The sequence below is a fragment of the Meleagris gallopavo genome, chromosome 1 (genome assembly GCF_905368555.1).
Source record: "Meleagris gallopavo chromosome 1, MGAL_WU_HG_1.1, whole genome shotgun sequence".
Classification (NCBI taxonomy): domain Eukaryota; kingdom Metazoa; phylum Chordata; class Aves; order Galliformes; family Phasianidae; genus Meleagris; species Meleagris gallopavo.
In genome coordinates, this window is record NC_139404.1 from 56602986 (window position 1) to 56629455 (window position 26470).

The 26470-nt window shown below is 45.0% G+C and overlaps 3 protein-coding genes across 6 annotated transcripts in view; 2 read left to right on the plus strand and 1 right to left on the minus strand.

The window, feature by feature from the left end:
- TMEM178B (transmembrane protein 178B) overlaps positions 1-11948 on the plus strand; it is a 234530-nt gene extending 222582 nt beyond the window's left edge. Inside the window, exons 4-6 of one of the 4 annotated variants that reach the window (XR_014884584.1) lie at positions 6856-8320; positions 8740-8851; positions 11711-11948. Coding sequence is in view for 2 of the 4 variants with exons in the window: in XM_085228927.1 (XP_085085053.1) it covers positions 6856-7247 (392 nt within the window). In the remaining 2 variants the exon portion in view is untranslated. Of the gene's footprint in view, positions 1-1918; positions 2028-6855; positions 8591-8739; positions 9141-11710 lie in introns of those variants that run through there. The other 3 variants (XR_014884583.1, XM_085228936.1, XM_085228927.1) reach the window with 3 other exon arrangements.
- On the minus strand, positions 9295-10737 carry LOC109367731 (uncharacterized). The gene has a single exon (XM_019615524.3). The coding sequence runs from the start codon at positions 10479-10481 to the stop codon at positions 9345-9347; it is 1137 nt and encodes a 378-aa protein (XP_019471069.2). The 5' UTR covers positions 10482-10737; the 3' UTR covers positions 9295-9344.
- Positions 11949-17931: 5983 nt separating the features above from the next.
- Positions 17932-26470, plus strand: part of AGK (acylglycerol kinase) — a 31230-nt gene continuing 22691 nt past the window's right edge. The window contains exons 1-2 of the mRNA XM_019615509.2: positions 17932-18123; positions 23833-23872. Of these exons, the coding sequence (XP_019471054.2) occupies positions 18014-18123; positions 23833-23872 (150 nt within the window). The 5' untranslated portion in view covers positions 17932-18013. The remainder of the gene's footprint in view (positions 18124-23832; positions 23873-26470) is intronic.

The following is a 26470-nucleotide window of genomic DNA, read 5'->3' on the forward strand; positions in this document are numbered from 1 at the left end:
ACAGCTGGTGCACCTCATGTAGACATGTGGAATTTCTTCTGCCACAAGTAATACTTGCCCTAGCCACGGTTTACCACAATAGGCAAACATTTTTGGAGGGTTCTCCTTCCATAACTCCCTTGTCAATTCTCTGTTCCTTAAGGAAAAGCATCTTTTTGCTGAAAGGAAATGAAACACATCCCATAACATCTCCATCATTCAGTGATGACAAAAGTTGCAGTCACCGCTTTCTCTAACTGACAGTTTGGGAGGCTTAGCATAGTAATTCCCTTAAATGCCTTCCACTTCTCTAGGGTATTCCCAAGTACAGTGATATGACTGGTACAAGGCATTTGTCATGTGAATGCATCTTGGCCAGATGTTTATGTTTCTTCTAAGTGCAGCACACGCATATCAAAACTAGATTAGAAAAGACTAGGTCTTTTCTAATGCCACTCAACTCAGGCATATTTGGAGAATTGCAGCGATATGTTTCATTTTCCTAGCATGTTTTCTCTTCAGAAAATACTGTAAATGTGAGTCACATCAGACCTTTTAGAGGCAGGTCAGTATTATAGCCATCTTAGAAACAGGAAGCCAAAAGCCTGGGAAGAGATGTGATATTTAGCAGTTTGGTGCCCCTCACAACTTTCACTAGCTGCAAGTGGAGCCTCCTGTTTTCAGCACTTTTCAATACTCAGACTGCAGCTGGTTTGTCCAAATCTGCAGTGGCTGTGAAGGTGAAAGCCAGGATGAGGACGCTCAGGAGGTCCTGCCTTCATGGGAATGCTGCTATAAAGCTTTGATCCCACAAAGCACGTAAGCACTTGCCTAATTTCAAGCATGAATGTTCCATTAACGATGTTATCACCATGCTTAAAGCTAGGCACATGCCTAATTGCTTTGCTAGGCTGGGAATTATATTAAAATATACTAAACTTTAGGGTATTTTGAAAATCCAGAAATGTGTTCATTTCTGATTATGCTTCAGGCATTATCAAGGACATTTGAAGTATGAATGAGGTAGCTCAGCCAAGAGGAGCACTTTTTAGCCAATAAAGAAAAAGCTGACTTTGGGATGTTAACATCCAGTTGTCAGGAGTAATCGAGGGTGGGATGTACCACAAGGGTTTTTACTTCTGCATTGCTGCAAGAAGCAAAGTGGCTCCTGTAGCCATTGGTGCTAACATAAAATAACAATGAAAATGACTACTGCCTTAGGTCATTCTAGGACAGTGTGAATGTGTTGGCTAATTTCACAAGTGATGCTCCATCATATCAAATGCATTGTACTTTCCATTGCTTCCTGTAAATTACTGCAGAAGAGGTGAACAAAAGTTGTTTAAATACGACACAAACCGAAACTCCTTGCTCTGTTATAATCCAAGGTGCTAATCTGCAGACACGGGCATTTGGGTATGTGCATTCATGTTTGCGGGACCATGGCCCTGAAGAATAATTTTCATGGCAGGGTTTAGATCAGGGAACTAACATGGGGAATTGAGAAACCCCTGTGACTTTGAAATGGCAAAAGTTGCAAAAAGCATCACAGGAGTTTGTCAAAAAACTGGCTACATCTAACAATTTTCCTTTCAATTTTTTTTTTTTTTTTTTTTGGTTGGTTTTGTTTCTATCCAAATTGGCAGAGAACTCTGTATTTCCATCAATTACAGTCCTGTCTGGTAACTAACTAAACAACCTGTTCACGAGAAACTAAGAAATAAATAAGTAAACCGTCAATTGTGGAATGTAAACTGATTAAACAAATAAAGAACTCACGTTGTGTGTTTTAAGAGACTGTCTGCTTGTGTCAGAGTTGGGGACAGGCACCTCACACCTCAGTGCCACAGCTGAAGGATGGAGGGAAAAGAGGAACTGGGGGCCCACAATTTTCTAGCTGATAGTTCTTCCTGAGGTGAATGGGTTTTGCATTTGGTAGGATGGAATCCTTCTCACCACCAAGGAGGTTGTGTCTCAGATATCAACTGCAACAAGGAACAGAATGGAGCAAGAATGAAGGAGACAGCGCTTGCCACCTGCCTGCTCCTGTGAGTAAATCCTGTGGGGCTGAACTGAGAGATGTGGGGCAAGAGCTCGCCAGTGGGTTTGAAACTGGCACAACTCAGGGCAGATGAAGTGAGCTAAGGCTGTGCAGCAGCTTGGTCAGCATTGTGCAGGATTAAACCTCAGGCACGGATGCAGTCTGAGCACAGCTCAATGAAATCTCTCTGGTCAGAAGCAAACAGCAGTGATAAGGGCTGCTCAGGTCTTCCTTCTCTGCCATCAGCAGAGGCAATGTGATTCATTGGTGCTAAAAATGGAAGCCTGCAAAGCTGTCTTTTCAGCCAAGGGGAAAGCAGGTGCCCTCTTCCCTAGCAGCAGGGAAAACTCCGGCAGTGCAGCCACAGGGGCATGGAGCTCAGCTGCTCAGTGCTTTTGGAGGAGGGGGAAGGAAGAATGTGAGAGGAAGGAGCCAGCTGCTCCATGAAGGGTGAGCAGGAGATGCTGTTGTGCAAAGGCCTGACTTCTGGGAAAATTCATAAGACAACAGATTTGCAGTAGCCATGCAAAGGTTGAATTTTAGCCCCCAGTGCACTGTGGATCCCTGTAGTGTCTGGGATGTGCCAGAGCCTGCAAGGCTTATATGCAAAGCAAACAGACAAAGAGAAGGGAAGACTCATTAGCCTCACTGCTGAGGCAAGGGTGCAGGGAGATAATTAAATATCTCTTTCAGCATCACACAAGCTACCTCTGGCAGCTTGCTGTGCCCGTGGTAAGTTGGCTCTGTTCGGAGCTCAAGGGCTGAGGCTGCCACACATGGATGCTGCCCTCCGGCTGCACAGGCACTGTACTCCCCAGCCCATGGCGTGAGATGTGGAGCTGCAGCTCTGATCCCTCGTGGTTCAACTCTGCCTCTGAATCAGTGCCGTCTCCTCCATCACCTTCCATCGCTGGAAGTCACCACTGGCTTAGGAGGGAAAGCTAATGCCTTGTATCGAGGCATGGGCAAGGAGTCTCCAGTCTCCAGCAGAAACACAACCAACCGCTCTCTTTCACAGGCAGGATGATCCCATGATGATTTTTCTTGTCAGGAGCACATGATAGCTGCAGCAGGTTGGGGCTGTATGGGAAGAGGATGCTGGTAATGAAATCCTTTCATAGTTCAACACTCATTATCCTATTGCAATATCATGCTCTTCCCTAACGTCCTTCTAAGGAGCCAAGGCTGAGTTTTTTTTCCTGCAGACCCAGACCATTAACAAGTCACATTTACTAAAATTCTCACTCCCTCCCTGCCCAGGGGAAGCACGGTTGTGTTCATTTGCACTGAGTGGAAGAGCTGCAGCAGCTCATCTGTGATGCTGTCAGCCTGTTAGCTCACACCAAACACTGCCTCGTGTCTGTTGGGGACTAGCAAAGGCTGTTTCCCTGTAAGAACCACACTTTTCCCTAGATTGCTTGATTCTTTGATATTCCTTCCCATCCTCAGACCAACTCCTGGTCTCAGACCTGCAATTCAAAGTGCACGCCCCTGGTGGTAAAAGATTCTACCCGCAGCTGGCTATGCAGAGTGAAGGCAGCAGCCACCCTGACAGTAAAGTCTGGAAGAACTCAGCTCAGTGCCAGGAGATGAGCTGATGCTCTGGGCATGCCCAGCGGCAGGACATCTGTATTGCCAGCAGAAACACTTGGATAGACACCACAGGCTGTGGCTAAGCTTGGGGCCATCATCTGTCCCCATCTCCCCACAGACATCTATTTCAGTCCAAATGTGAATGGCAGTGAATGGGAGAAGTGGGGGCATGAAAGTTCTTGCTTTGGCTTTTAATAAGTGGTCACAGCAGTGTTCAAAATATATGCCAGGAACACTTCATGCAGAGAGGGAGAAAGAGACCCTGACGTAAGGAGCATGCCATTTGGAAAAGCAGACAGTCAGAAGGTGAGAAAAGGGAATAAACCACACGGGCAAAGCCTTTATAACGCCAGTAGGCATATGGAGTTGGCTGTATGCTTTTGAAGCCACTATGTGCAAGAAGCTACTAAGCACATCAGTGCTTTCTGATAGCTAAATAAAATTCAAGTGCAGGCATACATGCACAAAAGGTGGTAGGTAAAGCACTTCCATCTTCACAGCAAGGCAGATTTCCTCCTTTTCTGTTGTGTTTTCTCACAAGATTCCTGTACACTTGTCAGAGGAAAGGAGGCTGAGGATGAAACAAGTCATTCCACGCACTGAACAATACCATGTATTTCAGTTTTATGCCATGGTTTCTGTTTCATTTAGCTGAGCTTGTTCCATTTGGGAGTTCTCTAAAGAAACACCGTTTGCAGAGGCTGATGAGGGGCTTCCAAACTGGGGTCACTGCTGCGTCCTCCTGTCTGTCCCTCTGTTGGAGGGTGTTCATGCATCACTGTGCGTTCCTCATCTCTTCTCAGCTCCCCATTTTCACAATTAGAAATTTGATATTCAGACTTCCAGCGCTTCATCAAACTCGCTTTCAAGTCGCCAGCAGATTCAAAGGTTGATGGAGACAGATGGGTAGACAGGAAGTGACAGACTCTTGATTTCCTTAGGAAACCCAGCTAAAAATACATGTTCTGAGCTCAGCTTTTTTCCACGAAGATGCACACTCTCCTGGGAGTCCCAGTGAGGTCAGTGGACTCAGGTGGCAGCAGCTCTGCACCTCTGCCCTCTGCCGCTGCCCTCCTCGCCAAAAGCCATCGGGCTTCCTCGTCTCCTCACAGCCTCTGCCATGGGCCTTTGCTTTAGGCCTGGAGCCTGCCAGGGAGGATGACTGCAGCACCTTTTCACCATCTTGCCAGTAACAAATAAATTTTTACCAACCATCAACACCGTGCACCCCTGTGGCCTAGAGGCTTGCAGTCCAGGCGAGGGCAGTGCAGGAGGCCTAGTGGGCTTGAGACCTGATGTGCAGGGAGCTGCCCCTGGCAGCCCCAGTGCATCCACCCTGCCGGGCCTCGGGGTTCCCAACCTGCCTGGGGATGGCTGGTGACCTCTCCTGTCAGACCCATGCTGGCAGGAGTTTAAACTGAGGAAGTTCAGGCTGTAAAATTTAAGGGCGAGAAGACAGAAAAAAACAAAGGAAAAAAAAAAAAGCTATGTATTTTGCTTTTAGCACCTTTCTTCTCATTTTTTCCTGAAGTGCCAGCACCTTAAATAAAAAGCCTTTTGTTGCCTCACTGCTCTTAACACCCAGTCACAAACAAGGGAAATCTTCAGCTAGCAAGCTTTACCCTGAAGGGTATCACCTCTGTGTGCAGCCCTTTATTCTCCTTCCTCTCATTTCCCCTTTGCTGTCACATCCTCTCTTGCCAGCTCGGAAAATGCTTGCCTTTTGCTCAAAGGGATCAGAAGAGGTTGAGGGCAAACCCTGTTCTCAAGGCCTGCTGCTCAGCTTCCACCCCACCAAGAGGACGACTGGATGAATCACATCACTAATTTCCTATTTCTCATGGGTCATTTCTAAAGCTGCAAACCATACCGAGGGATCACAAGGTCCCTCTGTCCCTGCTCCCTTGTGCATCTATGAGGAATATGGGCTAAAAGGAGACTTCCTGCAAATTGAGCTTTCTGGGGAGCCAGGCTGGCAGATCATTCTACCAAAGCAGCAAATGCTGAACCAGGGGCACTTGTGCTATATATATATGTATATATATATTGTCTGTGTGTCCTGGCTGAGCTCAGTCATCACAGCAGAACTAACACTGCAAATGTGCAGCATAAGATGTGATTTATAGGGAAATCTCTGATGTCTTATTGCTCCTCATGTACTGGAAGACTTGCCCTGCTGTCTGAGAGCCTTCATGGCCTGGCTCCCCCTTTGTTTCTCCTAAAACTGGCTGCAAATATAATCTATGGTGCATTTCTCCATAAGAAAATGTTCATAAGCAAGTTTGTCCAGGGGAGGGTCATGGAACTTGAATGGGGAAGGGATAAGATTTACAGGCACTTATGCCAATCGAGGTAGGATATTATCCTCCAATTTCCTATTTTATTCTTTCTTTATGGATTCGGGAGAGTTCCGTGTTTCTAAAGACTCTTCCTATGTTGTCCCTTTGCCCACTTTATTGAAGAATGTAACTGGTCACATATATATTCCTATTATATTTGCAGCAGTAATACTGAATTATGGAAGTACATGCAAATTTGCATAATAAAACAGAAAGGGATTTCAATTATTTGGATGAATACAAAGCTGGAATTTGCTGGGCCAGCACAAAAGGCAATGACTAGTAACCTTTCCTAAGTTCATACTAAATGCAGCACCTCTCTGTCTTGACTCTCTCCCACATATTAATTTGCACGTACACACACGCACATGACTTACTATTCCCTTGATCACTTAATGGGACCCATTTTACTTTAAGAGGTGGATTACTGTTTTAGCCATTTGGCTGAGAGTGCCAAAGAGTTCACAGGCTCATCTGTGATATTCAGGAAAAATTTTCCTGGCCAAAATGAACATTAAGTATAGGAGTGAAATTGATAAAAATGATTGACATGGATATGGATGTTTTTTTATATACCCAGAAAGGAAACCATCATGAGTGGTTCTATCAAGTGTGCAGTGTACTCATAAAATGCTCCAAATCTATTTGCATACATTTTCAGAAGAAAAAAAAAAGAAAGTACCTTAGATTTGTCAGCATTTATTTTACCAGGTAAACAAATGATGGTCTACTGTTGGATCAGACTGTGGATGAAAGCTGGAGACGGGAATTGTTTTGATACATGTTCAAGTGGCTCTGTGCAGGTGTAACAGAGCGAGGTATAACTGGGCACAGATGACAGGCAATAACACCTTGAAAATCTGCCCTTCTGCTCTTCATGAATGTATTTCCATTTACTTTCAGGAGCTGAGGATCAGGCCTCTTTTCTTTTAAACATGCGTGGCTCAGAACTCCTCTGCAGTTTTGCTTTTCTCAGTGCAGCGCCAGGAGCCGGTGCCTGTCAAGAAGAAAATGATGGCTTCCCAATCCCAAGCAAGTGCATCCAGGATGTCACCCAGAAGCAGGGGATGAGCCCAGGAAATGCTGGATCACTGTCACAGAGCTCAACTTTGTTGCATCTCCAGCATCCCCCAGGGCATGCGCAGGAACTGGTGTGTGCCATGAGATTCCAGCAATGTCATCCCTGCTCAGAGGTCCCTCCACTCTCACAGGAAGCATCTGACCATTTCTGGTTCTCACCATGCCTGAATGTGGTGATGGCATCATGTCTAGATCCTAGCCAGGATCTAGAATAGAACCTTTTGATTGAAACAAGGTTTTCTTGAACTATTTAAATCTTTCTCAGGAAATAATGTATGAGAACAATCTGCTTCAGAATTATCCATCACTGACTGTGAGATTCCAGTACAATTTGGTTGCTACATTGCATATATTTTTATTGTCTGTTTGTTTAATGAGTGTTGCACTTGTAATAATGAGATTACTGGTAATACCAAACAGATTTTCAGAATGATGAGAAGATAATTAGATGATATCTTGAGGGTGATTTCTGTTTAAGATACAGCAACTATGTCATGGAGTATATAAATGTGGAGAAGGAAGATAACAGTGCTTATTAGCCTAAGATACAATGATTCCCAAATTACCAGGAAATACGTTTCATTGTGGTGAACGACATGGTGACTGATGCTTGGTCCAAGCTGGCCCATCTGTTGCGAGGCATAACTCAGCTAGGCTCAGAGGAACTTGATGATCTCCAGAGGTCCCATCCAATCCCTACAATTCTGTGATTCTGTGACCTGATGTTTGCTGCAGCCGCAATGCCAGCTTCAGCATAAACTGTGAGGTTTTGACAAGCCCAAGTGATTGAACTGCACACCCAGAAGGCTGCCGGCTTCCAAAGGCTCTGCTTGTCCAGCTCCCATCACCTGTGAGTGACCAGCAACAAAAGCCTGACAGCATAGCGGTGACAGGGATGCTCAGAGACTGAAGACCCTACTTACATTTCTAAATCAATCCTTAGTGACATTTCAGGATTACAGTAAGGAAACTGCTGCTGCTGCATGGATCTGTGGCTCCAAGTGGGAACAAGTGGCCATATAGCCATGAACCTACAGACTGGGTGGATGCCCACCCCTCTTGGGGACACATCAGGCACATTCTTCCCTTCCTCTCTGCTCTCTTGGCTTTAGAGAAGACCACGTAACTCACTGTGCCAGAGATGGCAGCCTCAAGTGAATACGCAGCTGCTGGTGTCCCACTGCTCTCATAAAGTGCTGGCAACCCCTGTACATCCACACAGATGCACAGCTCTGGGATGTGTCCTCTGCCAGCCAAATGGAGCACCAAAATCGCCCATGTACACATGGTGAGTCTCAGCAGCTGCAGCAGTGCCTTTAAGGGCTCGTGGAAGATTTTCCTGGCTTTTTGTTGGGACTTTTCAGTCCCTGGAGGACTTCCGCATATCCATTTTGATTGTAACCAATAACGAGGTTTTCTACATAGGGTTTATTTCTGGCAACACATTCACTTCTATATAACTATTAGAAGATTATGTGTCCTATTTTCTTCCAGATAGGCTACTTGATCTTTGACTGCTGCATGGTACATCTAAGAAAATGGTGCTTTTTTTTTTTTTAATCTATCCTATACATTCCTTCTCTTGGTAATATGATTTTCTAAAACATTGCTCCCAGCCTTAGATACAGCATGGGTATGCAAAGTGATGGATTTTGTGTAAAACCATGTGTAACAGGTGCTTATTCTCAGTATTGTGCCACTTTACAGAGGACACTCTAGCTATATAACTGGTGCCTCACTCAAACAACCACATACTTAGGAGCAAGAAGAAGTCTTCTAGATATCTTTGGAAAATCAACTGGAAGAACAATGGTTAAAGGTAGGAAAGATTTATCTTTTGAACCACGTTCACTTTAACGACAGGGCATATTGCAAAATATATACTCCTACATTATATACTAATTTTATGTAGTCATATATGAAAATAACAGACAAAAAGATTTTCATATTTTCAGAGATACTTATTTGCAATGCATTGTCATAATAGCTAGCGTTACTAGTTTAGGTAAAAATGCATACAAAATTGATAAAATGCTATGAAAACAGACACATTTTCAATATATTTCTTTTTTGAAATAAACTTGTCTGTACCCAAAGTTAATGCCAAAGCCATTTTTGTTAGCGTGTTATGTTCTATAATATGTCTTGTTTATGTAGAGCTCCTGTTCATTATCTGCTTTGGCTTGGACTTCAGAGACGAGTATAATCTAGGCTACAGTATATGATCTCCAGAGGTCTCTGCCAACCACTACTATTCCATGATTCTAAGAAAACTTTTTATTATTTATTAATTAAAGAGAAGTGTAACCCTGCTAGTCCCACTGAGGCGGTGGCCTCTTGCAGGGAGGCTGTGGTTCCTGGTCACTGTCAGCGCTCCTCTTAGGGGGCCGCCGGGCCCTCTCAGGAGAGTGACCAGGAGCGGAGGGGCTGCTGCCCTGGGCAGAGGGACCTGCTGCTGCCTCCTGCTCCATCTCCTCGCAGGGCCGCTCCGCTTCCGTCGCCGTGTGTGCAGCGGGGCCGTGACTGAGACCCGCACGAATGTCAGCCCCTGCCGTGCTGGGCTGCTCCTCTCTGCGGGATGTCGCAGTGCTGCCAGAGAGTCCGGGCCTTGAGGTGGGGGTCACCTGTGGGGAGGCTGTGGGGCCAGGGGCGGCCGCACGGCTGTCCTCCTGCCCCCTGACTGCAGGGCCCTCCTCCTGCGCCCCGGACACGTGGGTGCCCTGCAGACCCAGCAGTCTGTGGGCCTCCTCGCTGCATTGAAGCATGATGGTGTCGATGAGCCCCTGGATGAACGTCTCAGTTTCGTCCTCCAGCGCAGGCCACATCAGGTCTATCAGCTCCTCTCTGTTCGGCCCAATGTCACACAGAGCATCAAAGATGAAGCTCTCTGCTGCCATTGCCGGCCACCAGTCAGTGTCAAAGACGGCTCTCAGCTCTTGGCGCAGCCTGGGCAGCACAGGGTCCAGGATCTCCTGGTGCTGCCTGAACAGCTGTGCCCAGGCCTGAGGCCGGAGACCGCCCACCAAAGGACCCTCCTCTGCCTCCTCTTCCTCCAGCTCCTCATCTTCCTCCTCCTCCTCCTCATCTGTCTCCTCATCCTCCTCCTCGTCTGCCTCCTCATCCTCTTCCTCATCTGAGAATGGCAGAGGAGACAGCGAAGGGGACGAGGAAGGGCTAGAGCTGCTGAAGTTTAGAGCAATGCCTTCCTGGAAGCAGGCAGGTACTGGTGGTGCTGGAGGCCAGATGATGAAGTTCAGGTCCTCGTTGTCATCCCACGCAGCGACCTTGACCACTTCCATGTCCTTCCTGCAGAGCGGGCAGCTCTTCTTCTGCTTGCCCCACCGCAGGATGCAGCCGAGGCAATACTCATGATGGCACGGCACCACGTAGGCAATGTCCTCGCGTGCATCGTGGCAGATGGGACATACCCATTCCTGCTCTGCTGCCATGGTCCTTATGCTGTGGCCCGCTGGGGAGTGAGGATGAGTGTTGCTCCTCTTCACCAGTGCCACAGGGGTGAATGTTGCGCACTGCAAGAGGGAGAGAGGCCGCAGTCATTCTCCATCCCGTGGACAGACAAAAGAATAGCCCAGGTCCCCCAGCAGGACACCCTCCTGGCCCCACACCTGGGCCATGCTATGCTCCACACCCTCAGAGGTCCCTCAGGTTGCAGCCCTGACCCAAGTCCCAGCGCTCACCCTATCTCTTCCCTGGGGGACGTGTCCCCACCCAGCTCACCTCTGCTGCTGCACGTGCGTCCCGTGGGGCCCCGGCTGCCTGAACCAGGCAGGCCAGGGAAATGCAGGTGATGGCCGTAGGGACGGGCAGCGAGAGCCGCTGCCAGCAGTGCCCAAAGCACAGCCCAGCACCCAAGACAAATGCTCGCTCCACCTCCAACCTTGCACACGCGCTCGGCAGGAGTCCAGGCTCGAGACTGAGTGGGCCAGGCTCTGCCTGTGCCCAAAGCTGAGCAGTGATGGTGCTGCGGTCACAGTGCATCTGTTGGTGACATCACAGCCTGTTGCTCAGTGATGTCACCACAGTCTTTCTGCCTACACAGATGTCGCCCCAGCAGGACTTAGCATTTTTGTATCTATATATGCAATTAGGGCAACTGCAGTGCCATTTCCAGGCACTGCCCCTCCCTATCGAATCCCTTTCTTGTTCTCCTGATCCTCGTGTAGCTCTGAGCCCTGTCCTGTGCCTTCTCAGAGGCCTGATAGGTGCTCTTGTCTCTCTCTTTGTTGTATTCCATATACCAAGAAGAGCTCTGAAAACATTTTATTCCATGGAATTGAACATCTGTGATTCTGTGGTTCTGATTCCGTGTAACGCAGTCCATTGTACTCCTTGTGGTTTTGGTCATACAGTGGACATTATCACAATTTGTGTTACCTGCTGCAGTTTGTATAATTCTGTACACTCTCTCTCCTCTCTTCTCTGACTTTGGATTCTCTGCATATCTGCAGTGTCAGTGCACTGTAGGACTCCCTCTGAGCCAGGTGATTTCTGCTGCTTGGCTAAGTTTATATTCTCCGTTAATTCTTAATTGTGAATCTTCTGCTAGTGGTTTAACTCCTTTATTTGTTCTCTCGTAGTGTTTCCTTAATTTACTTTATTCCAGATACCTTCTGGTATTCAGTACTTAAATTACTTTCTCCATCTGTTCTTAAAACAGGAAAGCAAGAAATCAAAGCAAGCAAAGATATCATATAAATGGAGTCAACAACGCCTGTGCATTTGGAAAGGCTAGTAACTGTGGTTCAAGATGCTTGCATTTAATATGAAATACAAGATTGTTCTAATCCAGCCTTGTCAAGTCCCAGAGTCTTACACAGCCTTCAGATTCTGAAAACAGCATATTAAGTGGGAAGTATCTCTGAACGACCAGAAAAGCCAAGTCAGCCTTTCAAATGACACCAGACCATGATGTGATGTGAATTAAAAAAAAAAAAAACACACAACACTACCCTGTTTGTAATGGAAGAAACTATGGAATTCAAAAGCATTGTCTGAGTCCTGTGTCATAATTAGCACGAAAATTAACAACATGAGAATAACAACAGCTATTTTTAAAACATATCGTTTAGCTACTTTCTGAAACATAAAATGCAATGTAAAGCTGTGCAGAACACAAACTAACCACAGAGCTTGTTGAAATACACTTGCAGAAAATGCTACAAAGTTTAGACAGAATCCCTTTGGATGAGCTCAGATGTCCTCCAAAACCTAAGGAAACTGTGTATATGATAGGATAGGCAGGTCTGTTACTCCAGCAAATTTTCTGATGGTCAGAGTGAAAAGATGGCCTTTGAGATATTTGAAAACTGTGAGATAATTAAAAAGCGAGATATCAGATTTTCTTCTAATTGAACTAATTGGAAGAAAAACAAAACTAAACTAAGCAACAGAAAAACCCTCAAAGTACAGTTATGCACTACCAACACCCGATAACATTAACTCTATTTCATAGACTAATGAAATGGCCAGCAATAATTTATAAGCAAAGTTCAGGGTCAGTATAAATGCAGGATATATCTTGAGGCAGGGGCTGAACTACACCAATCTGTAGTAACTCAGCAGGATTACACTTTTCCTAAGTGGCCATATTTTGTGCTCCAAGATCCAAGTCAAATTAATTGTCTAGCTTCTGTGGTGGCAAAGTTATCTGGTCAGAGAAGATGAATGGGAGTGGTTCTTTATTAGTGATGAATTTTCTCATCCGGCCTTCGACTGCGACTGATGCTGCAGACCCCAACTCTACCTAAGGACAAGTATAAAACAATATGTTGTCATAGGGCACTGGTACTGACTTTGGAAGAAGTGGAATTTTGAGTATACACAGCAGTGTTCTAGGTGTATGGTTTAAGATGTCAGCCAGATGTGTGCAGTGATGCACACAACTGAGTCAAAACAAAATGAAAATAGAAGCATTTAGTAGGAAACCAACTGGGAATCTCTTCTTCCTTCAAAATGTGTCTGTTGCTCTTTGATTACAATTGCCCAAGGCCCATTCCATCTGGTCCATAGATTAGAATGTCATTGCCTCAGTAAAAAAATGAATCATTGCTGCAGATGTATTGGTAATTTTCTGGAGTTTTTCTGCATATAATATCATCTGGCTATGGGATGCAACCAGGATAGTATACAGCAGCATCAGAATTTTCAGGCAGCTGATATATTAATGAAGACATAGGTATGTAGTACATAACAGTAGGGAAACAGTATGAAAGTCTTGGTTTCCTATCCACTCTCTTATCTGTACAACAAATGGAGAGAATACAAATTTATTTATTTACTAACATTAAACAATGAACATTAATCTCTGCTGGAAGCAAATTACCTGTGTGAGAATCTGGTGGCTGTAAATCATCCACTCTGAGGTTCTGTTAGTGGCAGTGTCAACACCTGCAGAGTGTGTTACCAGCATGACAGATGCCAGCTTCCACCATCCAAATGGTTGCTGTGGACAGATGCAGGATGAGTGACCATAGTCTGGACCAGCAGGACTTTATAAGAACAGAATCCCCTACCAGTGATTTCAGTGATGTCCTCAGAGTAGCCCTCACTGACATCTTCAATGAAAGCAAGTAGTTTATCAAACACAGAGGTTGCTATGGATTTTTATGCCTTGGGTTTTGTGCTGCTGAGTGAAGGGATTGATCCCAGCCTGGGGCACTGTCCTTGTTCTTTCATTCAAAGCAGACCTGAAGGAGACCCAACCCAGCTGGTGCTGGCGATGGGACAGGATGGGGAGCCAATATCTCTGGCCAGCTCCAAGATCACAAGCCTATAGAAATTTTTTTTTTCAGTTGCCCTGCTACACTTAAAGCTTGGAGCCAGGACTGCTCACTCTAATGCCTCAGTGGCACCTGCATTTACTGAATCCAAATAGGTTGGGAGAAGGTGCAGAGCCTCCTGAAATGTCTCTGCTAAAGGAACAACCTCCTGAGAAGATTGCCATAGAGAAATTTAATGGGTTTCTGCGACTGTTCAAAAGCTGTGAATATCTCCATTCATTCCCTTGGAAAAAAGGTTAATAAACTCCGAGAACTGGGGAATATTTCTGTGTAATAGTCCAGCCATGGGAAGAGGGGGCAGGGCACAAAAGCAGTGTTTTTTTGCTGTAGAAATATGCTGGGCACGTTCCTGAATTTTGATCTAGGAAGGGTGAAGCTCATATTGTGTTCTGCTTACTGAATAGAAAAAGAAAAGTGGAGGAAAGGAAATGAAGGGATTATTCTCACGTAGAGTGTCTCTGAATTACCCAACCAAAAACTCTGTCAGTGTAAAATCTTTCTCCACACCAGTGGAGCAGGCACTGACTGCAGACATGACTGTCCCGGGGCTTGCACCTTTGGGCAGAGCTGAAAATGAGGGCAAAAGAATCCATCATGAACTTTTTCTGCTATCACAGACACAAAATTTCTCTGGTTAGCTTCAGTGGCTGCAATACACCGCGTTCTTACATAGAACAGCAGCCAGGGTGGAATGGAGAGGGACCTAAGACACGGAGGGGAAGGAATGCTGCAGATGCTGGGCCCATGAGCACAAGTAAAGAAACACCAACCGGAAAACCCACCAGACATTTCAGTTAGCATGAGAACCCCTAGACAAGGAAACAGCACTTTCTGTAGCTCAGTCCTATGAGAGAGACAGGCTTGTGGAGAGAGAAAAGTTGGAGATGTGGGAATAGTGCAGTATGGCTGCACTGGTAAGGCTGCAGCTCCCATCCCACAGTTTGAGCTGGAGAGACACCCCGAGGGACCAAGGACAAGGGCTCTATCCACTGTAGATCATGCTTGGTGCTCAGGTGCTGCAGAATTAAAGCAGAGCTTTAATCTCCCTTGAGGGGCCAGAAGTGTGGAGAGATTTGCAGTCTGGGAATTTTTCATCAGTAGCACAGAAGCTTAAGGTTTCTGGGCCAAAAGATACTCCTCCCACACCACTCTTGCCACAGCAGTATCAATAAGGTGTGTATAGGGAGGTGTTGGGGACAGACAGAGTTTATCCTTCATGCTACCATCACGTAAAGAAACTCCCCCTGCCTTCACGGAGTGCTGATACAGAATGTACTGGAGACACAGGATGGGGCCACCCAGCTCAGCCATATGAGGATTATCTGCAGACCATGTGGCTAGAATTAGCTTTCAGGCTGTGAATTTGAATAGAAGACCAGCTGGTGGCTGGGAATAGGACTCTGTTCACAGCTTCCCTGGAGGTATCAGAAGGTCCAACTCAAAACTACATACCATGTGATGAAATCAGTGACTTCAATCCCGTTCCCAGAGGAATGACCATGGCAGAAACACAGCAACACAGATGAGTTAGCTGAGGTGAGGACAAGTTGTGCTGAACAGAAAAGGAGAATAAATCATTCTCTGACCTTGACAATACTTACGTATGTAGAATCATAGGGCATTGCCAAGTGGTAGAAAAGCATCCCTCCTCTACTGTTTCTGCCATGTACTCTAGCTAAGAAAAGAACTTACCCAGTCAAGCATGTGAGTTTTCTAATGTTTCATATGTCCCTGAAGCATGGTCTGGGATGAGGCACAGATTTGTCTTCACAATTAATTTGTGTGGTAATTTTAGGTGATAAATCCCAAGTCAAGTATTACAGTTGTGGAGCAGCCTTTCGAACGCTGACTTCTTTTTATGCAAACCATCTGGCAATCATAAGAAACCTAAGCACATATTTCAGCCTCCTCCAAGCAGTTTTCTGAAAAAGGTAGCAGTCATTTTACTTGACTTAAAAAAAAGGACTACAGTATATAATGTAGAGGATGCTCAAAATCAGACCTCTATCCTCTCATTTTTCATTGCACTTATTCTAATACCTACTTCTATCGATTTGACATGCAAAAACTAGGAGAGCTAAAAAGAAGTATCTGGTACATATGAGAGCGTGGCAGGTGTGATCTACCTTGAGGGCAATCAGACAGCCACAGCCAAAAACTAGGACATGCATGTTTGCCAGGAGGGATTGCAGAACGGACTCTGCATCCTAAGTAAAGCCAGATAATGGGATAAGCACACAATCTGTTGTTGCTGACTGCAATGTTTCTTCTAAGGGCAGTTGTCAAAAAGCACCATCTCAAATTTCTAGACCGGTTTCTCAGATAACGTCCCAAAATGGTTGAGGTGGGAAGGGACCTCTGGAGCTCTTCCAGCCTGCTTAGAGCAGGGTCAAGTCCTTTTCCTGTTGATGTAGAAAGACAACCATTATTTGAGCTAAACTGCCTTGGTTATACTAACACAAATGTGTTTTCATGCATATGAACTCAGGAAAATTTCCATTCCACCATCTTAGAAACACTCAGGCTCTTCTCATATTTCAGCATTCTTCTGACTTCACTGAACCTGTACTGGCATACTAAAAAAGGTTTATTTAAAAAAATCCAAGCTTGTTTTGGAAGCGTTGTTAATAAACATTACAATATTCCAAAGATTTGGTTGTGAAGCAAGAAGCTATAACAGATCTCTGTAAATCACTTGTGGCAGCTCATCACAATTACGAATTTGGATGAGATGCACTGAATAGGTGAAGCCAGAATGTTTAAGTGGGAAGAGATGGCTACTGGGCAAGGGTCTGCCTGAGCCAGGCACCAAAACCAACAGTAGGGAAACCAATCTGTAGGTTTTAATCTGCTTTTCTCATCAGTAACAGTAGAGTGGCTTCTGCACTCTCTTCTGCATCAACATGACTCTTTCAGAACAAACTTTTAAATACCTCTAGTCCCAAATTTTGCCTCCATCAGTCCACTTTTATCAGTACACAGATCCTCTGTAAGCACTAGTCCTTGGCAGAAGACAGCGTTCTCCAAAAGCAGAGCACATCCTTACACCACTTGCTTAGCCAACAGTCCATTTTGAGTGGTTGCCCCCCTGCATTCCTTTCTCATTTGGTTATCAGCTCATCCCCCTGGTATCTCTGCAGCCATCTGCACTCTCTGCATTTTGCATCCAATGAAGCCAGGCATGAATGCTGCACCAGGCTTTCACATCTGGGTTCAGAGAATCATAGAATCAGTTGAGTTGGAAGAAACCTTTCAAGGCCATCTAGTCCAACTCCCCTGCAATGAACAGGGACACCAACAGCTAGATAAGAGTGCTCAGAACCCCTCCAGATTGAACACGAGTGTCTCCAGGAATGGGGCATCCACTGCCTCACTGGGTAACCTGTGCCAGTGCATAACTACACTTATCATAATAAAAAAAAAAAAAAAAAAAAAGCCCTTTACCTCGTAACGAATCTAAAACTCTCCTCTTTTAGTTTGAAATCACTTCCCCCTGTCCTATCACAACAGACCTTAGTAAGTCTGTCCCCTCCTTTTTATAGCCCCCCTTTAAATATTGAAAGGCTGCTCTCAGGTCTCCCTGGGCTGTCTCTGGGTTGTCCCAAAGGTTTGTGCCATCTTGAAGCTGGGTCACTCAGTCACATCTCCACAATTCCATGTTGGGATGTTGGCTCCTCACCAGCTGCAGGACATCCTTGTGAGCAGGGCACGGGCGGAGATGTTTCTCCATGGTTGGCGATATTTCTCCTGGTGCGGTGGTCACTTATTTGGTGGGATTTGGACATCAAATCATAGAATCACAGAAAGATTAAGGTTAGAAAAGACCTTGGACAAAGTGCACACAGGCAAACACCATCCCGTGCCCATCATGCCCACTGACCACGTCCCTCAGTGCCGCGTCCACGCGGTTCTGGAACACCTCCAGGGACAGTGACTCCACCACCTCCTCGCTACGGGCCACCTCAAGGGCTGGAGGCGACTGCACCGCGTCTACGAGCACAGAGGCACGGCCACGAAAATATGTTTCCTTGTAATTTTCGCTTAGAAGTGACGTTAGGGCTGGCAGCGCGGAACGCAGGCCCATGGCTGCCGTTTCCAGCCGAGCCGGGCGGCGGCGGCCGCGGGCTGCGCGTCGTTTCCCTTCGGGTCCGTGCAGCGTGGCCGCCGCTTCCCTCGGCGGCATGGCGGGGGCGGGGAAGGTGTTCGCCACGCTGAGGAACCACTGGAAGAAAACCACGTTCGGTGTGTGCTTGCTGAGCTGGGGGGGGAACTGGCTGTACGGGAAGCACTGGTAAGTGCCGCCCGGGGCGGAGGGCTGAGGGGCGGGCGGCTCTGCGTCCTGTCCGCTGTCGGGTCGGCTGTGTAGCAGAACTTTTGGTATCTGCATTTCGGTGCTCTGCGGTTGTTAGCGCCATGTGTAGGGATGGTGCTTTCACCTGCATGACGCAGTGGGGGAAAAAGTGTTTACACGTCCCGTTCTTCGGTCTTCCCCTTTGTCTGTAAGAGGTAACACAGCGTTTCTTTACTGTGCATAGAATGCGCAGCACAGGAGAGCCCGTGAGCATGAGGGCCTTGGCCAGAACTTGGAGTGACTCTAATGCAGACTGTAGCCCTGCTGCAAAATGCTCTTTTAAGAATCATAAAACGGTTTGGGTTGGAAGGGACCTTTAAAGTCATCCAGTTCCAACCCCTCTGCTACAGGCAGGGGCACCTCCCTCTAGACCAGGTTGTTCAGAGAGCTAAACAGTTTGGGAAAAGTGACGACGGTTGAGCCATTTATTGATCTCTGTGGAGGATTGTGTTAGCCTGAGAACAGAAAAAAAGAGGAGAGACTGAAGACTTTGATGGCAAGAGTGTGGTAGTTCCAGCGTGGTCTCAGATGCCCTGTGCCCACAGAATAGGATCATAGAATCATAGAATTGCTCAGGTTGGAAAAGACCTTCAAGATCATCAAAAAACCTCCCCTGGTGCAACTTGAGGCCATTTCCCCTCATCCTGTTGCCTGTCACCACTGAGAAGAGACCAGCCCTGCTCAAATACCATTTGGGTATTTGAAGAGAGCAGTAAGGTCTCCCCTCAGACTCCTCTTCCTTAAACTGAACAGCTCCAGTTCCTTCAGTCTCACCTTGTAGGGCGTACTCTCCAAGCCCTTCACAAGCGTTGCTGCCCTTCTTTGGACCTGCTCCAGCACCTCCATGTCCTTTCTGTATTGAGGTGCCCAAAAATGAACACGGTACTCGAGGTGGGGCCTCACCAATGCCAAGTACAGGGGCAGGATTATTTCTCTAGTCCTGCTCACCACACCATTCCTGATACAAGTCAGAATGCCACTGGTCTTCTTGGCCACCTGGGCCCACTGATGTCTATCAGTACGGAAGTTCTTCTCTCCTGGCTGCCCATCAGCAGGGATAGGCTAGGAGCCCTCTTTGCAGTTTCTGTTTTGCTTCCAAATATGCTAGTGGATTTTGCGTTTCTTTTCATGTCAGTCACTCCCAGTTCCTTTGTCTCTATACCAGTTACACTTGGACAGATCGAGGAAAGAGGCATACATGGGATGTGTTGGCTCTGTGTCTTGCTGTTAGTAGCATCAGAGGCTAAATTACTATGCACCAGGCATACTACTACACTTACATTTGCCCTCTTAGAACAGATTAAAGGTTTAGTGAAATCTTGTGCTTCATTTTCTGGCATTGCAGGAGCTTCTGATGAAGGGACTTGCTTTAGCACAGCATTGGTTCAGATTAGCCTCTGACTTCCTGGAATTAGCTGTCTGAGGTGTTGCTCATTTATTTGCAGCTGAAAAAGAGTTTTTCTTCCCTCCTGCATCCTTCTTCTTGGCTTTTCCATCCTCCTGAAATTTCTAAAATGCTTCTCTCATTTGCTATTTTGACTTCTCAAGGTTCATTCTTCTTTTGGATATGGAGCCTATGATGCCTGCATTAAGTGAAGCTGCTACTATCTGCCCTGCAAATAAATAGCAATTCTTCTGTAGTCAGTCTCAGCCTGCACATAGGGACAGAAGAACTCTGGAGCACTTGCTTAAGACTTTGGGCAGTGCTGCATGGACGGATGGGGACATGGAGAATGTTACCTTCTCCAAACTCGTCCTTTGTGCATCTTCCCTGCTGGGAGATGCATTAGTTAGAAGTTGGGAAAGACCCATAAGGATCATTGAATCCAAGTGCTGGCTCCACACAGCACCAGCCAAAACTCAGACCCTATGTTGTCCCCTTCCAGCACACTGTGGGCTGTGCTGGGGGTCTGATGTGGATGCTGTTGTGTTTCATAGGCTGTACAGGAGAGAGGGACACTGCAGTGAAAGGGTTCTTCTCTGAATTAGTCTGAAGGTTGTTGATGGCCTGTAAAGGCCAAGGAATTTCTTAGCCTGGTCTTGCGTAGTACTTTTTTCATATTTTTGCTTCAGTGTGTTAGCCTTTCATCTTTGTTTGTTCAAATACTGACTGGTTTAAACAGGAATGAACTTTTGAATGAACTAGAAGAGCAAAGAGGAAATCTTGTGCTGATTTCCCCCTCCACCATTTGTGATTCGGATGATCTAAATGTATAGTATTATGGACAGTGCCTTTTCAAAAAAGACAGTGATCAGGTGGTAACAAAAGCTTTTCATGTTTGGAGTGATAGGCATATTGTCTGGTTGAACTACTATTAACTAAAACCCTGTTGCTGTTTTTGGAAAACCTCAGTGAACCTTAACATTCCTTTATTTCTCATAAAAGAGCATCTAAAATCAGTTGCCTTGTACTTGGGGTAGCAAATACCCCTATAATATTGAAGAAATAAACTGAGTACTCAGTGCTGCCATGTATGAGGTTATCTCCCTTTAATATCACTGGATTACATGAACTATCCTTTTAATCAATAGCATATTGTACTGCAGGTCTGAGGGACACTGAATTTTATATACTAGATCAAACTTTGGAGGGTATGCAAGTTGTCTAAGGCGTGCTCATATTCAGTGCTACACTTCTGTTTAGTGTATCCAGACAAGACTGATTACAGAGAAGTAATCAACTTGCCTTTTAAAAATCTCTTTCCTTACTTAATAGGATGGAAAAAGGGTACACTTAATTCTGGCTGTGTTTCTGAGCAGTAGCTACTGATGCCTTTTGACTTCATTAGCTTAAGGAGTCATAGTATAAAATTCAAATTGCTTTAAATTGTACTCATCATCTTGTGTTTCTTGAAATGTTTCCTTACTGATGAAGAAAACAGCAAGACAGCATATCATAGGATTGTTTTAAAATATTCACCAAATCACTTCTCACCTTCCCAGTTCATGTCCTGAATCTACTCTCCTCAGCAGGGCTGTTGCTGCCCTTCACACATCCCGAGTGGTGCAGAGAGCCACCAGAGATGGCAGGAGCAGCAGTTTTGTCTCCTGCATGATGGATGTCAGCTTGTCTGACTGTGCAATTTGGGCACAGTGTTGCAGTGGTTCCACTGGGTGAGTGGTCATCACCTTGTCAGGTTGGGGACTGCTGTACAGTGCTGAGGTGGTGGGCTCCTCAGATGCTCTGCTTAACTCTGTATACAGTGAAGTATTGACATTCTCCGTAGAAAATGCTGGCAAAGCATCTGGGCCTTTGTCTGCTTGCCAGCCATCTGAGTGCTGTTGTTATCTGTAATTTCAGTGTTGGTCCCTGTGTGGTTGCCAGCTGATAACTCACTTTGTCACCTTTCCGCGTATCGTCCTGAGCGGACGACTTTATTTCATCAAATCTTCATCAAAAAGTGTAAATTCTGTGTCCTGGGTGAAGCTGATGCAAACAAAGATTTGTCTTCCCTGGCTTTCACAAGCCAAGGTGAAAGTAAATGCTGATATGAAGCAAAGAGGGTGCTGTTTTGGAAGCTACCAAAAGCTAGGCACTTGCCCAAGGGACGCAGCCTCAGCCAGGGAGCAGACAGACTGCGTTGTGTGCATCTGTGCTCTTCTGGCAGAAGACATTCAGGACAACATTGGTGGCCACCAGTCCCTGTGCACAGGTTAATTGGTGAGTTACAAGGGCTGTGATGCAGAAGGAGGCCTGTGTACTCACAGATACAACTGTGTGTGTGTACTTGTGCTTCTTTTTCCTCTCAGAAGTGAAGATAGCAAAGCACTGACACAACATGATAAGGATATAAACATCTTCCTGTTGCCTGGCAACATTAGGCTGAACTTGGATAGCTTTAAAATATACATTCTACCTGTGAATGTGGTGGGGATGGCGTGGGACTGTGTGTGCTGTTCTGCTGGAGAGGAGCGTCAAATCATCTCTGAGTTACTGATCAATAAATAGTTCTTCTGGTCTCTGTTCCAGACAGGGCAGTGTGGGCGTAGCCTGCCTTGATGGAACTGGAATTAGCTATGGCTCTTCAGTTTAGCCCTGTACACAAACCTTTCCAGGCAGAGTTATTTTAACTGATGCTCTTTCCTTATATTGTTGCAATCAAACACAAGCGCTGCTCCTCTAGGTCGTATTTTGGGTACTTAATACAAATGGCTTACTGCTTTGGTTTTATGACAGTTAAAAACGTGCTTATGCCTCTGAGGAGTTTTTTAAACATTCCAGTTACTTGTTATCTTGGTGAGCTGTTATTTACATATTTTCTTTTTCCAGAGTGAGTTCTCCAGTGGTATTTTTATTATTACTAAGAATAAATCTGTGTCTTTCTTTTTCTTTTTTCTTTTTTTTTTTTTTTCTGTAGAGTTATTTTCTCAGAGCTTTATATCTCACCCAAAGTCACCCTACTTCTCTCTTTAGGACACTGCAGCACCTGTAGGAGTTGTCAGTGCCAATAGCTTACCTGGCTCCTTTGGTAAATAGCATAAGCTTGTGATGTTGTAAGATCATACTCCTGCTGTGGTCCATCATTCTGACCAAGGCTTTGCCTACTCTTCTGCCATTTCCACTGCAGAATTTGGCCCAATGAACAGCAGTTTGTGGCAGGAATGTGCTGCTTCCGTAGTCAAATGGTTTTCATGGCTTGCCTTGGATCTTTTTAATGGGTGTAGCATGCATTATGCTGACTGTAACTTATATATATATTTTTTTTGTACTTGTGATTTTTGAGACAACTGTCTTGCCAGATACTGCTGAGGGAGAGCTGATGGATCACTGGTTTTAGCACAGAGAGGGGAATGTCTTGTAGCCAGAGGACAGATGAAGCTGCGTGCTACAGAATAGGACTCATTTTTCTGTCTCTGAAGCCCAGTGGGGGATTTTTTTTGGAGAAGAATTGAAGTGTGCTGCACACTAAGTAGCTCTACTTCCAATTTGCTTACCACCAGCATATCGTCTTCCACTTTGCTCGTGTCACCAATGGCAAGCGCACAGATTAGAGTCTGGAGTCTCTTTCTGACATGACTATCAGTAGCATATCTAATACTGATATTTGTTTCTTTATTTTGAAGTTTCTCTGAGGTTATATTGGGTTATTTCACCTCTCTGGCCTTAGTTCGTGCTCAGACCTGGCTAGGTGGTAGGCCCTGCATTAACGTGGTCAGCTTACAGACTGGGGGAGGGAGAGTTCACAGCTGTAATGCACAAAGATTTAAGTCTATAGAAGTTATGCATAAAGTCAACTCTAAATCCTTTCTCTTGTAGTCCCAGAATGGTAAGTACCTTCAGTATAAATAACAAGCAGTATTAACTTTTATTTTTAAAGGAAAAGCAGCTTGGATCTGGAGTACAGTTATGTACCAATTCATAAATAAATCACAGTGGTACAGTGTTTCATGGCTTATGTAATCTCAGCACACTGGTCTTTGTTTTCTGTTTCCTGTAGAAAGGGTGTTTGTGTGCGCATGCAGAATGTGCTTAAAAGGGTGCGTTTTATCCTTAAACATGTGTTAAACAGGCCTTAAAGAAACTGTATTTTTATTTTAGAGCTGTCAGAGCATGTGTGAAAAGGGTACACACCTTTATCTTGAAAAAGAGCAAATTGTTTTAAACTTACTCAACCTAATGTCCACTCTCTGTTCTGTCTTATCTAATAGCGATAACCTGCTACGGAGAGCCGCGTGCCTAGAAGCCCAGGTAATACCGTTTAAAATGATAAAATTAGATTAAAATCCCACTCTTATCTTGGTTGTGCAGGGCTCCTGAGAAGTTCCCAGCAGGCCATCTCTACGTGACAAGCCTTGTAATGCTGCCATCTGTGTTCCCTTGCTCCAGTGCCAAAGGGCAGGCAGGCCTGCAGCCCGAAGCTGGGGCTCCGTACCCGCCGTGCCCTGGCTCTGCTGTTGCAGCGGATGGCACAGTGCCCTCACTGGGGTGTGAGCTTTCAGCCACTGCTCCAGCTACCCATACCTCCATTGCTGCAAACTGAATTCCTCCATGCATTTATCAGGGATGCTGTGCTGATTGCCTTGGTGGTATGGTGTAGATTTTAGGAGTCTTCCTACCTCCTAGGAGTTAATTTCAAACTCGCTTCCCTGTGCCAGCTGTTAGGGTGTGATACTTCTGCCATCACTGCTACGTACTGGGGCCTAAAGGAGAATGATAAAAACTATTTTTCTCATTAAAGAGCTCTGCTTGAGGTTACCCTGCTTCGTAGCTGCAGTGCATTGAATAATCCCAATTTAGGGCTGCCAGATGTTGAGGGAAAGATGTACACAGCAACCTGATTTGAACTGTGGAACTGTTTTTGCCAAAACAGACGTAAGGAAACTCAAGTCTTGAATGATAATGAAAAAAAATAGTAATGTATAATGAAAAATATAATGATAAATAAAAAGCAAAAAAATATTACCTCCATAAATCATACCTTCAGAGTGAAATGCAATTTCAGTTCAGACTATCTGTTGTTCTTCATTTTTATGTTTTCTATATTAATTTTCACTGCAGAGATCTCACGGTGACAGAAGTTGTTTTTTATATTGCCAAAAATAGCAGTTTTTGCCTCAGTGTTTGACGCATGCTGACCAATTCCTGGCATTAAAAAAAGAAAGGTATTGATGAAGTGATTTCAAGACCTAATTGTGCATGTTGTCATAACTGCTAAGGAAGGACTGACATGAGAAGGTGGTTCTGTTGTGGAAATTCTAACTTTACTGTTTGTTAATTCCAGCCATTAAGTGATGGGTTCTATTCCATTATGGCTTATTCTTGTAAACGAAAGTGCCATAGCACTATCAATAGAGCTTCCTACAATTGCAGGGGGCAAAACTTGGGCAAACATCCTGCGGAAGACTCCTGTGTTAGAAAGGAGTGAACCAGAAAGCTTAGTAATCAATTCTCACTGTAATTTCCATTCTCACCGAAGTGTCAGTGCCAAATACTGCTTGAGAACCCAGCAATATAGCAGCGAGGCATTAAATGTCCGATTTGTTCTTTGGAATAGCAGCAATCTGTAATTGTTTGAAAAATGCTGTTTGCTCTTATAGCATTGTGTAAGTGCTGGCCAAAATAGAGGCAGACTCTCGGTAATAAGACTAGTCGGGGTAAGGCAGGCAGTTTTCCCTATTATTTTTACATATGTTTTTTTGAGTTCTTAAGCCTAGTACAGTACCACATTGGTGATAACCCACCTTCCTGCCAAAGAATCCCCTACAGCAGTACTTCCTGCAAAAACTCCACCATACACGTCTGAATTTAAAGATGACTTTGTGATGACAGCCTTGGGGTGGCAGATGATGATAGAAGGATTCCACAATAAAGAACCCATTTACAAAACTGAAAAACCTTTTACACGTCCTCCTCTTGAATAAACAAGTGTCAGCTGACTATGGACTTCACAAATGTGGACTCTGGCTAATGTTACTGAGCTCTGGGTGTGTATTAAATAGATACTACTTAGGTGGCAAACTGGTTTGTCAGACAAGTGGGGATAGTTTCTTGTAAGGGCACACCACATCTCTGTCTGCATTCATAAAGCATTGCTAAGCCTCACAGAATGGGTTTTTCATAATCACAAAGTAGTGAGTTTCTTCCTAGAAGTCTAGAAATGCAGGTCTTGAATTTGTACGTTTAACCAGGAGCTGAAAAGGATATTGCTTTCTGAAATTATACCTTCTTATCCATTCAATGATCATTTTTAATATCCGGCCTTAAGTTGACCGCAAAACTTAAAGAATGTTGCATTATTATTTTTTTATTTCCTGTCTTAAAAATCAGAATTTGTTTTGGAAATGCCCTCGTATGTAACATAAACGTCCTCATCTATTACATAAAGAAATAGTCTGCCAATGCTCATACATTTGTATGAGCCTGTTTAGGTTGTTTAGAGCAAGCAAATGCATCACATTGTGCTCTCCCAAGTAAATAATCCTTTTTAACAGCTGAGATGTGTCATATCCTTCCCAATCCTGCCCCTCTAACAATGGCAGTAAAACACAGAATCATTTTTTTGCCTTTTTTTTTTTTTTTTGATAAAACTACAGAACTGTTGGTTTGTTGCCATTTCCTTGACCATTCCTTTGCTCACAGCAACTTCCTTGAAGAAGTTTGAATGTTTCCATGGCATGGCCATCTCCTTCCAGTTGAGGCTTCCTGAACACAGTTGGTGAGGGATAGTCCTTTCAACTTCAAGCAGCTGATGACCACTAAAATCTACAGTGTTTTGTGCACCTTCAAGATAAAAATTCCTGACAGGGGATAAAGCTTTAAAGGAGAAGAAAGCAGAGACAGTTGACT

Coding starts and splice junctions, on each gene's coding strand:
- LOC109367731 (XM_019615524.3), bottom strand. CDS start 10,481: ATGGCAGCAGAGCAGGAATGGGTATGTCCCATCTGCCACGATGCACGC.